Genomic DNA, 14,889 nt, shown 5'->3' with positions numbered 1-14,889 from the left:
AATCCTTAAATTTGGAGGTGGTGTTTGCTTCAGCATGAAAAGAAAATTCAGTATTCCCTTTTTTTTAAAATTTCTGATTATTAGCAACTACAAGAAATGGATGAACGAAGGACTATTAAACTCAGTGAGTGTTACAGAGGATTTGCAGACTCAGAACGCAAAGTTATTCCTATCATCTCAAAATGTTTGGAAGGAATGATTCTCGCTGCAAAATCAGTTGATGAAAGAAGAGTAAGTGCTATATAATTATATTTGAATAAATGTATTTGGTTTAGGTATGCAGCTGGAGTTGGTGAAATGAATTGGGAAAGGGGTGAAGTAATTGATGAATAGCTGATTCTAAATTATATTCTTTAGAAGTCTGGCAGTAGATTGGATTCCTTTGGGCTTTTTTTTTTTTTAAAGATTTTATTTATTTATTTGACAGAGACACAGCGAGAGAGGGAACACAAGCAGGGGGTAGTGGGAGAGGGAGAAACAGGCTTCCCGCGGAGCAGGGAGCCCTGTGCGGGGCTCGATCCCAGGACCCTGGGACCATGACCTGAGCCGAAGGCAGATGCTTAACGACTGAGCCACCCAGGCGCCCTTCATTTGGGCTTTAAAGATAGCCATTCTAAACACTAAAATTCTAGTTGTTCTGAAAGAAAAGAGTTCTAATCCTTCTCCTCCCCTCACTAAATTTTCAGTTCTATTCCAAGAGTATAACATAACCTGTGAACTGTGGGTTACAAACTGTATTATATTCTTACTCTCGTGAAAGTTAAGAGAAAGAAATAGATCTAGAGTTACTGTAAGAATTGCTTTTAGTATAAGACTTGGCACTTGAAGCATGGGTAGTGTGTGGAATAATCGCCCATGGGAAAAAGGAAGAAGGGCGTCATGAGTAGAAGGAACAGCATAGCCCTGCTCCCCTTGAGGGAGAATATCCAGTCACATTCTGTCTTGATTAAGGTCTAGCAAGACTCTTGTACCTGGTCATTTCTCAGTAAATGTTGATAGAGTGACCAGAACGGATGGTTGGCAGAAACGGAGATTATGAGGAAAGAACAAGAGAAGAGAACCAGTGTTTGGGGAGTACCAAATATGTACCATATATTTTAGTCTTCATAGCAAGTTGGTATTATATTAATTAGCATCCTTCCTGTAACACATAGAATTCTAACTTAAATTTTAAAAATAAAAGGATTTTTGGGGTGCCTGGGTGGCTCAATTGGTTAAGTGTCAGACTCTTGGTTTCGCTCAAGGCTCAGGTCATGATCTTGGGGTCCAGGGATCAAGCCCCGGACCCCTGGCTCCGTGCTCAGTGGGGAGTCTGCTTGAAGATTCTCTTCTTCTGCCCCTCCCCCCACTCGCCAGCTTCCCCCCCAAAATAAATTAATAAATCTTTAAAAAAAAATAAAAGGACTTTTGGGTTCTTTAATTGGGAATTCAGAGATCACATTTATATTTCAGTATGGCTGGATCCAAGATTACAAATATAGTTATGTCCCTTCTCCTTTCTCATTCTTCTTACCCTTTAGTGAATGATTGGTAGGGGTGGCATTAATGACAAAACTGAGGTGTGACTTATGGATAACTTTTGACGAAATGATAGGCAAAATGCACAATTAACAGAAATAGGCAATAAAAGAGAAGTGGTTAGGGGTCGGGTTGGGAGGAGTTTGTAGAGATAAAGTATTCTGTGTGAAAATAATGAGCTTAAGCTGTCAGTAGCTAACGCTGGGATAGTGGTAGGTATGTCCAAAGACAACATACAGTAGTTAGGTGAGTTTTAAAGTTTTAGGGAAATAATACTGAACTTTATATTTTTTAAGTTGCCTTTTGTATTTAATACTGTTTGTGAGATCTTTCTCTGTTGCTTGGTTAACAGTCCCGAGTATGTCTTTAAGATATTTTGTTTATCCTTTCCCCTTTTGGATGAATGAAAGCCTTTTGTACTCGTTTCTTACTCTGTCTTACAATTAGATGTCCTTTCCCCTGTTCCAAAGATCATCTTCTTTGTAGATATCCTGTAAACAAAAAGCCCTTTTCCTTTGAAACTTCTTAGAATTTCTACATGAGAATAACCTCTTCCTGTGTTCCTTTTGTCAGTTAGATCTTACTTATCCTTGTCCTCAGATGAATTTCAGTGGGTTGAAGCTATGAAATAAAAACATTCATGAATATTACAAATTAATAATGTGTTAATTTGATTATAAATTAGTATCTTTATTGGGATTAAAATATTTAAGGTTTATTACTAATCCACAGGGACAAATTATTCACTTTAAACCTTTAATGATAACTATAGAATTATTTCCTTTAAATTTTTGTTTTCTTGAATAAAGTTTTAAAAGCTAATGGTATTAAAAATAAATAAAATGGTTTTAAAAACATGTTTCATATGTGTAGGACTCTCAAATGGTAGTAGACTCCTTCAAGTCTGGATTTGAACCTCCAGGAGACTTCCCATTTGAAGATTACAGTCAGCATATTTATAGAACCATTTCTGATGGGACTATCAGTGCATCCAAACAGGAAAGTGGGAAGACGGATGCCAAAACCACAGTAGGAAAGGCCAAGGGCAAGTTGTGGCTCTTTGGAAAAAAGCCAAAGGTAAAAGTCATAAAATTCTTCTATGCTAATAATTTTGTTTTAGCGTGTCATTTAAATCAATGTAGGTGTTGATTGGATAATGGCTTACTATTAATAGAGAATAAGCATTTTTATTTGAATGATTCAGTTAACTTTTCACTTATTAGAAACTGTTTTGTATCTTAATAGTAAAAATTATTTCTGGATTTAACATTTGAACACCACTTGATAAGTAAAAATATTAAATAGTTGTTAATATCTCTTGAATTGTATGCTTTTGAAATTTCACTTGTTTGTAGTTTCCAATCAGAATTTCTAAGGAATCATTATGATCTAACTATAAGACCACTAAAATTGCAGTTTCTCTATTAGAATGAATGATTGACCATAGCAATAATAAATGTCACATTAGGTCTTACAGATTATACCAATAAGGTTATTTTTATCATCCATGTGAATATTTAATGGGAAGGGCTCAATGTTTGTGGTTATTTGAAGTTTAAAAAGTCTCTAGTTTACTAAGAGATCCTCACTCTTCTTGTTGGAATCCATTTTTTGATGTGTTGTATATGTTAGATAAATCTGGCTCTGCAGATGAGCAAATGGAATAGATGAGTTCTTAATCTTACCAATTTAGTGATTATAACAGTGTCTATCTAGTTTGAGAATAGATATGTACTTTTAATCTGATATGCTCTATTAAAATACACGATTGTAATTCATTTTTCTGCTCTTGACACAAGAATGTAGATAAATTTAACTCAAATTATAATATACCTATAAATATCTTTAGAAGTGCACTTAGAATTAACTCCATTATTCATGCTTTTAATATTTTCCAGGTGAGAAGTTGAAAGGTGAGACTTAAAGTAGATAGGAGAGCTTAGAAAAACAAGGACTACTCAGTTTTTTTAAAAAAAATGAGGTGTAATGAAGATGAAATAGAAATGGTCTGAGAGAAAAACCACAAATGTAATGAAATTTGTCTATTTGTGATAATAATCAGTTGCAATTTTAATATTTTAGTAGACTTACCTGTTTGGATAACTTTACCTGTAGCTGCCACCTTTATCTCTGACAAGTACAGGTTAAGTATAACCAGTTAGGTAGTGCTAATATTCTAGAAACCAGAAGAGAATTTTTTTATGTAGGTCATATTGCTCTCTCTAACATTATAATTTGTGTACTCTATATTTTTAATGTCAGCTTGTAAAAAGTGATCAAATGAAATGGTACATTTTTAAAAGTAAATTTGACTTTTAAAATGACAGTTTTGGCAAGACTATGTTAATTCTCTTATTTTTATAGAAAACTTTGAGTTTTATTTTGTGAAAAGTATGTTGCCAAAAATAGAATTTTCATTTAGGAAAAAACTATGCACATTTGGCTTATTGATTCCTTTCTTTATTTCCATATTAGCCACAGTCCCCACCCTTAACCCCTACTAGTTTATTCACATCCAGTACTCCTAATGGGTCCCAGTTTCTCACATTCTCCATTGAGCCCGTGCATTATTGTATGAATGAAATAAAAACAGGGAAGCCCAGAATTCCTTCTTTCAGAAGCCTCAAAAGAGGGGTAAGTTTAATAATGGGTTAAAATGCATGATGGCCTATTGTGTGTGTAGTGTGGCTTTTAATACTCTCCACCCTCATTATAAGGCTCTCTCCTGTGAATATGTAGTTTAAAAACACCACAGAATTAAGTATAGCTGCCCTCAAGTTAAAAATAACTCCTCTTTATAACATTTGAAATGCTCAACCATAAAAGAATGGTATTATAAAGAGGGTGCTGGGTACAATCATATTAGCTATTTTTTTTGTTTATGTGAAATCATATGTCCACCATTGTCTTGTAATGTATTTACATTTTTAAGACTTTCAGTAATTTGTCACTGGAGTTACTCATGCAATAATTTGTCACTAATAATGACTTCTGCCAATTTATAAAGTATTTTGTTGACAATAAAAAAAAAATCAAGTTCAATTTTAATTGCCCTACTTTTAGAAGTATAAAAACAGTTTCCAGTAGTTAAAGAATTAAAGATAGGCATGTTAAATATCAGGGTTGTAGATCAAAGTAAGATAATACATTAGTAGGTATTTTATAAATTAAAAAGCCTATAAAATACTAGATATTGAGTAATGTTTACATGGAATTTGTGTTCTTGAACTAAAACAAAAGTATTTTTTTACCAGAATTTTTCCTTTTAAAAAAAAATTGGCCAGCCTTTGATGTTTACTTAAAACTAAAGATATTCTCTGCAAATGAAAAATTTTAGAATAGTAAAAAGCAAATATTAAACCATTTTTTAGCAACAGCTGATTATACTACTGATAAATATTAGTGTTATTCCATTATGTTAGTAAAGCTAATTTCTCATATTTGAATTTAAGGTTGTGCTTGTAATATTCATAGCTCATAATTTAGATATATTTATGAAACTTGAGCATTTGTTTGGACATATGAAAAACATAGGTTTGAAAGCCCACAGGTGAGAACTCGAGTCTATCAGTGCCATAAAAAATCTAATCATTAATGGTGATATACTGTAGTTGGGCTCACTGTTGTTCTTGCTGCTCACTCTAACCCCACTGTCCCTCCTCCTCCCTCCCTGTCTTCCTTCTTTCTCTCTTTTTCATGTCTTCTCTTTCCTTCTCTGTCTAGCCTCTTTCCTTCTCATGTCTTCTCTTTCCTTCTCTGTCTAGCCTTCCTTCTCTGGTTTTATTACATTTTGTAGCCTTTTCTACAAATTGCTTTAGTTGCGTTTCTCTTTTGGCCACATGTAGAACAAGATATATTTGTTTAGGGCAAGATTACATTATCCTCTGCATTTTCATTAAAACAATATGACAAACCAAAGTGATGTCAGTAATGCAGCAGACATATTCTAGTGTATGGTGTCCTTTTTTGGACTTCCTTTTTTCCTATAATGTCATGAACATTTTTACATCTGTCTTACCTAATTCTGTGTGAATGATGATATAGGAAATTAATGATATTCTGAAAAGTCGCTAGAAATAAGTCTGTATTATACTTACAAGCACTAAGGGAACCTGTGTTCATTTTTAAAAGCCCTTAACACTTGTTTGAAGGACTTTTAAGAAATCATATTTGGGATTTCTGTTGCTTGAGTTATGAGGGTAGAATTCCCATCTTTATTCTGAATGATGATTTAGACTTAATTAAATATTATGTGTTACATAAATCATGAAAAATTACTATTTATAGCTATAGTTTTGTAATTGTGTATGTATCTTACACACTGAGTCTACCAGACCCAGTTACAGTAATCTACACGGTATAGTTACAGAGATATGAAATAAATGTAGTTCTGTGAAAAAAAGTTAAGGAAGTTAAAACTGTGAGCCCTGGAAAGAGAATTTTAAATATGTGACTCTTCATTCTTACTGAATAAGTTTATAGGTGGAATTTTATAAACTGTAGAACTTAAAAGTATCTGCTTAGTCATTATTTGTCTTATTTACACTTACTGCTTTAATTTTAAACATTAGTACATTGTTCGGGGCGGGGGGGGCGGGCAGTTCCAGAAGGCCAAAGTCTTCCTCCTCTTGTTATTAGTTATCATACCAAACGAAAAAAGCAATATGCAAGGTAGAAAATATGACAGGTAAATGGATTGTAGGGGATTAGAGGATAGAGCAGAAAAGAAAGTTTATTACAACCTTGGCTTTGAGAAATTTTTCATTTTGATTGGTATTTGGTCGTTTATCAGATTCTATTTCAAAATTAACCTGTAGAGATATTTTTCTGCCACTGAAGAATTTTCTCAATGTAGAAAAATCCAAAAAGAAGAGAAGCTTTAAGAGACCAGTTTTTTTTTTTTAAACATGGATTTACAAGTCAGTCCGTTAAGCTTACAAAGTAAGTCTTAAGGTTTCTTAAAGCTGATGAGTTGCTGTTCAAATCAGAAACTCTTGTTTTGAACTATGTTTGCTACATTGTTTGCCTAAATACCTACTTTGGCTTGTCTAAGAAATTATTTCTTTTTCTTTCCTTTTTTTTTTTTTTTTTTAAAGAAACCTAGTATGTATAGTTCCTAATATTTTTAAGGATATGAGAAATGTTATATTGGACTGATGTTTTTGACCAGTAGACTTTACTGAGGGCTGGTGGTGTATAATTTCCTTCTGTGACATCAAGATCTAACCATTAAGGGGTATTTGGTACACACCTAAAATTAACTACTTCATATAGAAACAAATATTTTACTCTATAACTATTTCATTTGAGATTCTGTGTAATTCTTTTTTGGGGGAAAGATTTATCTAGCAATAGTAAGTCCATGTTTTCTGTCTAAATTATTCATGGTCTGGAAAACCAGGAGTCATATTTGTAAGCTTTTATTTGTTCAGAATACAGTTATCAGGATTTTCCTATCTTTAAATGAAATACATCTAATAATTATAGTTGCCTGATTTCCTGTTTAGTTCCTTTGTGTATTTATTAAGGTGTGGGGGTGTGAAATATTCTAGTTATAGGTACGTGATAATTGTTTATGAGAGTAAGATATTTATGCATTGAACATGAATTACTTAAAAAATATTTTAATGTATTTCTAATATTTTTACAAAGAACTTGAGTTTTTTGTATCCCCAAATCTACGGTTATTGAACTATAAATTAATTTTCTAATTGGAAACTAGATTAACTAAAAACAAACATTTGATACTTCAGTTATAATCATCTTAATGTTTTCTTTAAAATATAGAAACTGGAAAAATAATTTTTATTTCACTTAGAAACTTAGCTGGGGAGAATTATAAAAGATAAATTCAAATACTTCACATATTTTGTTTCTTGTGCTCTGTATAATTTTGTATTAATAACATTAAAGAAGATCGTGAATATCTTTTAAAAATTTAATCTTTTTAATCTTTTTATCAGGAATTTTGTGATACCAAAATAAGTTGTGGTTTTGTTCCCTGAAACTACTGACAGTCTAAAGAATGTTAAGCTTAATTTGGAAAGATAATGGATAGTAAATGTCATCTTTCTTATCATCATAACCATCAATATATATAGCTAATTCATTGGAGATAAGGGGTAGATATTTTTGTCAGTTATTTATTAAAGTTCAAATTTTTTATGTGAAATTCTACCTGACATCCCCCCCCCCCACCTTCTTTAAAACATCACGATTTAGAAAATAGGAAAAAATAAATTTTAGAGGTTGCGAACCAAGCACAATGAATGTGAAGATTAACTTTGTAAAGCTGTATTGCATATTATGGATCTCAAGGGGTGTGTGTGTGTGTGTGCGTGTGTGTGCATAAGCGTGCACATGTGTGCACACGTGTTTACTGGGGATGCTTGATAGATGCGATGTCAGTTGCAGAGTCCTGCTAACCCACGTAATGTGGGTTATATATACTAGTGGTATATATACTGTATGAGAGCACTTTGGCTATGTCATTTCATATTTTCAGAAAGAAATTTTATCCAGTTTTCTAAAAATTGGCATTATATTTTTAGTGTTGCTTATTGAGCATATGGATTTCAGAATAAAATTTGAAAAATAGAAGCTCTATCTTCAAAACAACATTCACCCCATATAGTTGTGTCTATTAGGAAATATGTATGGGAAACTTGAATCTGGGTGACTCTATTATTTTGATAATGTAATTTTCTTTAAAAAAAAAAAAAAAAGCCTTAAAACTAAAGTAGAAATGTTACCCTTATCTACCCTTGACATATTTAAATTCAAAATAGTATTTTGAACTATAAAAATTCCTTTGATGGTGTTTTGTTTAATGCATTGGGAAGAGCCTTTCATTTTTTAATACTTCATATAAGATTTCTTTTAAATGGCTCATATTAGATCTTTATATTCAGCTCTTCAAATATTAGTATTTTGAGAATAAAGAGCTATATAAGTGAATCCACTTAAGGAAAAAATTATCTTTTAAAGAAAATAAATGATTACTGATCAAATGATTTCTATTTACTTTTGAGTTTTAGTTGCATTTAGAAAATATCTGCCCATTATCGTCAGTGTATTTTTTTTTCTTTTGCAAGTAATTTACTTTCCCCAAAATGTGCTTAAAATTGTTTTTCTGGCATAATTGTTTGGATTGTGAAATGTTCATATTTATTTTAATACTGTAAAAAAAAAAAGTATAAGTTATTGCATCTTTGTATTATGATTTCATGTGAATAATTTACCATTTCTTTCTGTTTTCCATTGAACTATTCAGTGGTCGGTGAAGATGGTAAGCCTTATGTGCTGATCTATATACTGTGCCAACATTAAATAATTTCAAAACATTGTTTTTTTTTAATTCAAAATAAGTGGTAAGGTACAACCCCACATTTTCACCTTGTATGCGTCTTTTCTTTTTATAATTTATTCCATAGTCCAATATATGCCAGTACTTCTTGATGTCATAAAATTCAAAAATAACGTGATTAACTGTAATCAACCCATTACGTTCTTAAATGTTATTGAGTGGAGTCTTTGTCATGTTACAGAGCGTAAAATTATAGTTAATCATTATTTTTAAAAGTTACATGATAGAACAAAAAGTTCATATTTTTACAGAATGAAAATTAAAAATGATTTTTCTTTTAAAAAGATTGTATAAATTTTTATTCGTAGTTTACCACAGGAATCATTAGATTTTCAAAACAGAAAGAAAATTTCCTACTAATTTCATTAGAGAGTCAGTGCTTTCTTCTTCTGTACTACTGAATGGGAATAAAAGCACACATAACCTAAATATTTTGTGTGTGTGTGTGTGTGCGCACGTGCGCGCAATATATGTGTGTGAGTGTATGTGTGTGATGGTCCTTTATACATTTGAACACATTAATGGAACTACATTGTGAAGACCTAACCCCCAAATCTTTGGGTGCTTGCATAGTTTCTTATTTTTGGAAAATAGACCACTCTCTTTCAGACCACTTTTTTTCAGACTTGCAGGCTAGCCTTTTAGAAATTAATTCCCTTGTAGTAGGAAAAGTTGTTAAATGCCTCAGAGGTCTTTATATCCATAGGAAGTAGAGTGTTTAATTCTCATAATCTGTAAAAGAACAGGTTATAATGTCAAAATGGGATATCAGAAATGCCTAGGTATCCACTGTTAATAAATTTGAGAACAAGGTTTAATTAGGGATAAGTGGAAATCTGGAAGGTTTACTTATAGGTAATTATGAGTTTATTGTAATACTACCAAAAAACACATTGAAATATATTTCTTTACTTCAATAAATAGTTTTTCAGAATTTTAAGAAATATTTTTAAAAATATAAATTATGAAGTTTTATCTTTGGCACATATATAATAGTTTTCAAAACCTGTACCAGAAATTAGATTAAATCTGACAACTTACATTAATAATTGACCACTAAATTCCCATCAGAATTAGGAAATTCTGCCATTCATTTATTTAGGTCAGATTTAGTTGATTGACAGATTCTTATTTCTGCTACCTGGTAGATTAAAAAACAAAAGCCACTTAGACAAGATGCCCTGCTTTATTTAAGGCAAGCTTGTTAAATATCCATAATGTGTAGGCCACTTGGGGAAAATTCTGGAGATTCTAATTATTAATTAAATGTTACCTTTGGTCCTGGCTCTATCCTAAAAGTGAGTTTTTTAAAAGTCAGGGAAGCATTTTATAGATGGCGAAATAAAGCTACTTAGCATATGTTATAGGCATAAGTGGCCCAGAGAACAAAGATGCATTTCATTTCAACAATACTTGAAAAATTGAACTGGCATATTCCTAAAATCACCAAAAGAAAAATGTCATCAGTTTTTGGAGTGTATAAAACTTATGTAAATATGGGTTTATAGTAAATGGAATCAGTAGTTGCTAATATTGTCTCTGTTGTGTAAGCTCTAATAAGATAAATAAGAGTGACATGATTAACATTTAAGATGAGAAAGACATAATTTGAATCAGAAGTTTACATCTAAATACTAGTGCTTTTTCTTAAATGATAGTTTCTTGACTATTAAAACATTAAAAAATTTTCAAACATCAAGCATTCCTAAAGAAGGATCCCATCTTTTTTTGGATTATATCTTTCTTTCAGGAATAACGGAGAAATGTTATTAGGTTGTACAAAAGGATAATTGAAAATAAACTCCTTATTAGACTAATTTCTTACATTTCACACAGTGGATAGTTCTGCCTTTTGTTTTTTAATAATCACGTAATGTTTGGTTCTAAGGAGTGGCTTAATAAATGTAATCATTGGAAGACTATGCAATATTAAACTATTTCACCAATTAGATTATCTTCATGAGGTAAGTTGCTTATTTGTATAAACTTTTCATATTTGCAATCAACATTTGCAATATTTGATTTGGCAATGTGATGTTATCTATAAAACAATAATTTGTATAGGTGAGAAATGTTATGTGTTTCCATTTTGTTGTTGTTGCTGTAAGAAGGTTCATATGTATTTATTTTAACTGCCAAGACCTGAAAATAATGTGATAGTGGTCATTACCAATTTTCTTTATCTGGTTATATTTTTACCTGTTCTTTTTCATGATTTTATAAACTCACTGGAATTTGAGCTCTTTCTTCAATACAGTTGTTTTAATTAACATACATACATATCTGTTTAGATTTCTTCTTAAAAAGGGTTGTTTGGGGGCTAATTTGAAATTAAACTTAAAATTGATATGTATTTTTATTTTATAGTGGGTGTATTTAAAAAATAAAATTTCCTGAAGATGTCTTTTATAATGATTTAGATTCCCTTTTCAGGGCCCAGCATTAGAAGATTTCAGTCATCTGCCACCAGAACAGAGACGTAAAAAGCTGCAGCAGCGTATCGATGAACTTAACAGAGAACTACAAAAAGAATCAGACCAAAAGTATTTTTCCATTAAGTCTTTTCTACCATATTACTCCTTAAGGGGTCGACTTTGAATAATGTGTTTAAATGTGATGTATAAAAGGTTTAAAAATCATATATCCTAATTGACATATCTTTTGAGGGAAAAATAAACTCCTAAACTTTGAAAAATTTTATGGTTGCCATATCACAGATCAAAATGAAATGTTAGTTTCTTAGGTTGCAGATTACCTGTTGGATGCCAATAGTCTATATTTATGCTTTCCCTAATATTACAAAATAGTTTGATGATTGATTATCAAGAATAGTTTCACCAACACTAGCCATCTCTTATACTTTGATCCATTTCATTTTGCTCCGATATATAAATTGAGTTCAGTAGAAACCTAAAGCTATAATTATTTTGTTTGCAGCAAATGTGTTGGCAAACAATACTTGATTACTTATAGCATTGGTTCATAGCTGTAATTTTTTCCAATTTTTTTTTTAAAGATTTTACTTATTCGACAGAGAGCACAAGTAGGCAGGGTGGCAGGCAGAGGGAGAGGGAGAAGCAGGCTCTCCGCTGAGCAGGGAGCCGGATGTGGGGCTCGATCCCAGGACCTTAGGATCATGACCTGCACCTAAGGCCGCTGCTTAACCGACTGAGCCACCCAGGCGCCCCAATTTTTTTCAATTTTATAAAAGTGTCCTTTAGTTCAATTTTGTTTTCATGAAGAGATAGTTATGAATAAAGGGTTATTAGAGTGAATCGGTGCCCTACTATCTGATTTTATACTGAAGATAAAATTGGAGCTTAAACTGTAGCATGAGTGATTGAAGGTTTTTGCGGGGGGGTTGTTTTTGTTTTTTTGCAGCTCAGGCAGTTTTATTCCAGATTTAGTGTTTTGTTTTTCTTGTTACTGAAGTATAGTTGACACACAATGTCACTTTAGTTTCAGATGTAGAAGTGATTCAATTTTGATCTTAAGAATTTTACATCAGGTATGATAGGATGCTTAATCATAAATATTGTAATATAGTCGATTCTCATTATTTGTAGTAGTTATGTTCTATAAAGTCACTGTGAACACTGAATTAGTGAAAACTAAAATGGAAAATAACAGGTTTAGGCTCCATTTAGCCTCTGGTCACATTTTCATCAACTGATTGATTATAACCTTGTTTTTTTTTTAAGATTTTATTTATTTGAGAGAGAGTGAGTGGGGGGAGGGACAGAAGGAGAGGGAGAGAGAAATCTCAAGAAGACTCCCAGCTGAGCATGGAGCCCAACACAGGGCTTGATCCCAGGACCCTGAGATCATGACCTGAGCTGAAATCAGGAATTGGATGCTTAACCCACTGAGCCACACAGGTGCCCAGATTATAACCTTGTTTTATGTGTGTTTCTGTTTGAAGACACATAATTTAATATATACTGTTGATTCATTAACTTTGAACTCAAGGCCAATAGCGCTATAATTCATGTGTGAACAAAACCTATCTAACCACATACATTTTCTCCATAAGGCACCTCACAGCCTTCTTGCACTTAGAAACACTAGACAATACTTCACTACACTTAAGGGCTTATTTTAAAAAGAAAAATCAACAAAGAGCACAAAATTTAAAAAAACATGGCAGTAGACGGACCACAAAAAGGATACTTGTTCAGGGTGTCTAGAACTTAGGAAAGAAAGAAGACTGGAGATATTTGAGTATCCTCTGAAGATAATAAGAGTCAATTATATCTCAATAAAACTAGAAAAAAACAAGAAGAGATGATTTTCAAAAACGAGTGTAGGATGAGGTGAGAAGAAACCTTTGTCATTTTATGTAACACACATTTAAAGTTTGAACAGAGGTAGGGAAGGAGATGAGACAGTAGAGGTGAGAAGGGAAAAGAAAATGTAACCTCCAGGAATGAAGAAGGAAAAGAATATTAAGAGTGTTAGTCAACAATTTTCAGATGTTAGAGGGAGTTACAGAGTGCTGATTGAGATTACCAGCAGTGATATGATAAGAGAAATGAAGAGGAGATGAATGAACTGTGAGAGGGGCAAGTGAAAGATGGCATTCCTATTTCTAGCATGGTTGAGTGGGAGGACAAAGATGCTATGATTTAAGATGAGGCACACTGGGGAATGTATGGCTACATGGGGGCATAATGAATTTGATTTGGGACATGAATTTAAGAATATTGAGGAATATTTTTCCAGGCCTTGATTAAACCTATATATACAAAGGCACATGTAATATATATATACACATACACACACAATATACATATATGCAGTATATATACTATATGTATAAAATCTCATAAATGAGAAGCAAGAAATGAGAAGTCTATTTTTTTATTCCAAATATTTTAAAAGACTCTCCATAAATCCCTAACTCTATATACATTATCATCTTTATGCAGATTATCTTTAAGCAGGTAATGTTTGATTAAATTTAAAGAGATAGGACTCTTTTAAGATTAGCTTACGTGAGAGTCGCCAAAATCAAATGAAACTCTTATATCTGGGAATTCATATATGAAGTGAATATTTAATTCTGTGACTTCTTTCCCATTTCCAGAGAAGCACTCAACAAAATGAAAGATGTGTATGAGAAAAATCCACAAATGGGGGATCCAGGGAGTTTGCAGCCTAAATTAGCGGAGACCATGAATAACATTGACCGCCTGCGAATGGAAATCCACAAGAATGAGGTATATTTATTGTTTTGCAGTTGTCTAAGTTAAATCGTTTTTATAAGCTTCATTATGATAGATTGGTTTTTGCTACAAGTTCATCTTCAAATTTTTATTTAATTTTAGGGTTTATGATCTGAAAGGAATCATTAAGGTATATAATCTTTAGAATTAGTTCCTCATTCAAGTTTTTCTTAATTAAAAGTATGTAAAACTAAACATGCTTTTCTTACCAGCTGTAAAGTTGATCATTGATCAAACTGGAATAAATATTTCCCTTCTCCAAGAATTATATAATTATAAAAACTTAAAGCACATTTTAAATGTAGACTATCTCAGGAGCTTTTAAAAATATTTGTTGAGCTCAGTTTTACTTATTTTTTTCCTAAGGCTTGGCTCTCTGAAGTTGAAGGCAAAACAGGTGGGAGAGGAGACAGAAGACATAGCAGTGACATAAATCATCTTGTAACACAGGGACGAGAAAGGTCACTTTTTGCATTTTATTTGTATTTCTTCTTTTCCCTCAAATTTTTCTCACCCTTTTGTCCTAACAGTTCTTCCTGATTTAGCAGGTTTGGCTTTTAATAACATTAGTCTTATGAACCTAAATGGTTTTTCTGTTTCCTTAAGTAGCTACAGGTAAAATATGAAATTTCCTATTTACTGGTCTGTTCTGGATTGTCATGCATCCAAAAACAGGGGTCGGAACAGAAAATTCATGGAGCTACAGTCTGGAGGCATAGGCTCCTCCGACCTGGGAAGATTCCAAGGTTTAGATGGAGTTGGGTGGCTTATGCCAAGGAA

General features: G+C 32.3%; 1 protein-coding gene across 7 annotated transcripts in view; it reads left to right on the top strand.

Annotated features, from left to right (window-relative positions):
- The window catches only part of FNBP1L (formin binding protein 1 like), a 103,214-nt gene that overhangs the window by 78,686 nt on the left and 9,639 nt on the right, over positions 1 to 14,889 (top strand). For 4 of the 7 annotated variants that reach the window (XM_032423447.1, XM_032423452.1, XM_032423438.1 and 1 more), the window contains exons 8-14: positions 85 to 231; positions 2,392 to 2,595; positions 3,994 to 4,152; positions 8,792 to 8,806; positions 11,318 to 11,427; positions 13,971 to 14,103; positions 14,476 to 14,570. In XM_032423447.1, coding sequence (XP_032279338.1) covers positions 85 to 231; positions 2,392 to 2,595; positions 3,994 to 4,152; positions 8,792 to 8,806; positions 11,318 to 11,427; positions 13,971 to 14,103; positions 14,476 to 14,570 — 863 coding nt within the window. The remainder of the gene's footprint in view (positions 1 to 84; positions 232 to 2,391; positions 2,596 to 3,993; positions 4,153 to 8,791; positions 8,807 to 11,317; positions 11,428 to 13,970; positions 14,104 to 14,475; positions 14,571 to 14,889) is intronic. The other 3 variants (XM_032423481.1, XM_032423490.1, XM_032423471.1) reach the window with 2 other exon arrangements.

The sequence above is a fragment of the Phoca vitulina genome, unplaced genomic scaffold (genome assembly GCF_004348235.1).
Source record: "Phoca vitulina isolate PV1807 unplaced genomic scaffold, GSC_HSeal_1.0 scaffold2, whole genome shotgun sequence".
In the NCBI taxonomy this organism is placed as follows: Eukaryota; Metazoa; Chordata; class Mammalia; order Carnivora; family Phocidae; genus Phoca; species Phoca vitulina.
The sequence above is the reverse complement of the archived record's forward strand: the minus strand, read 5'-3'. Positions and strand labels throughout refer to the sequence as shown.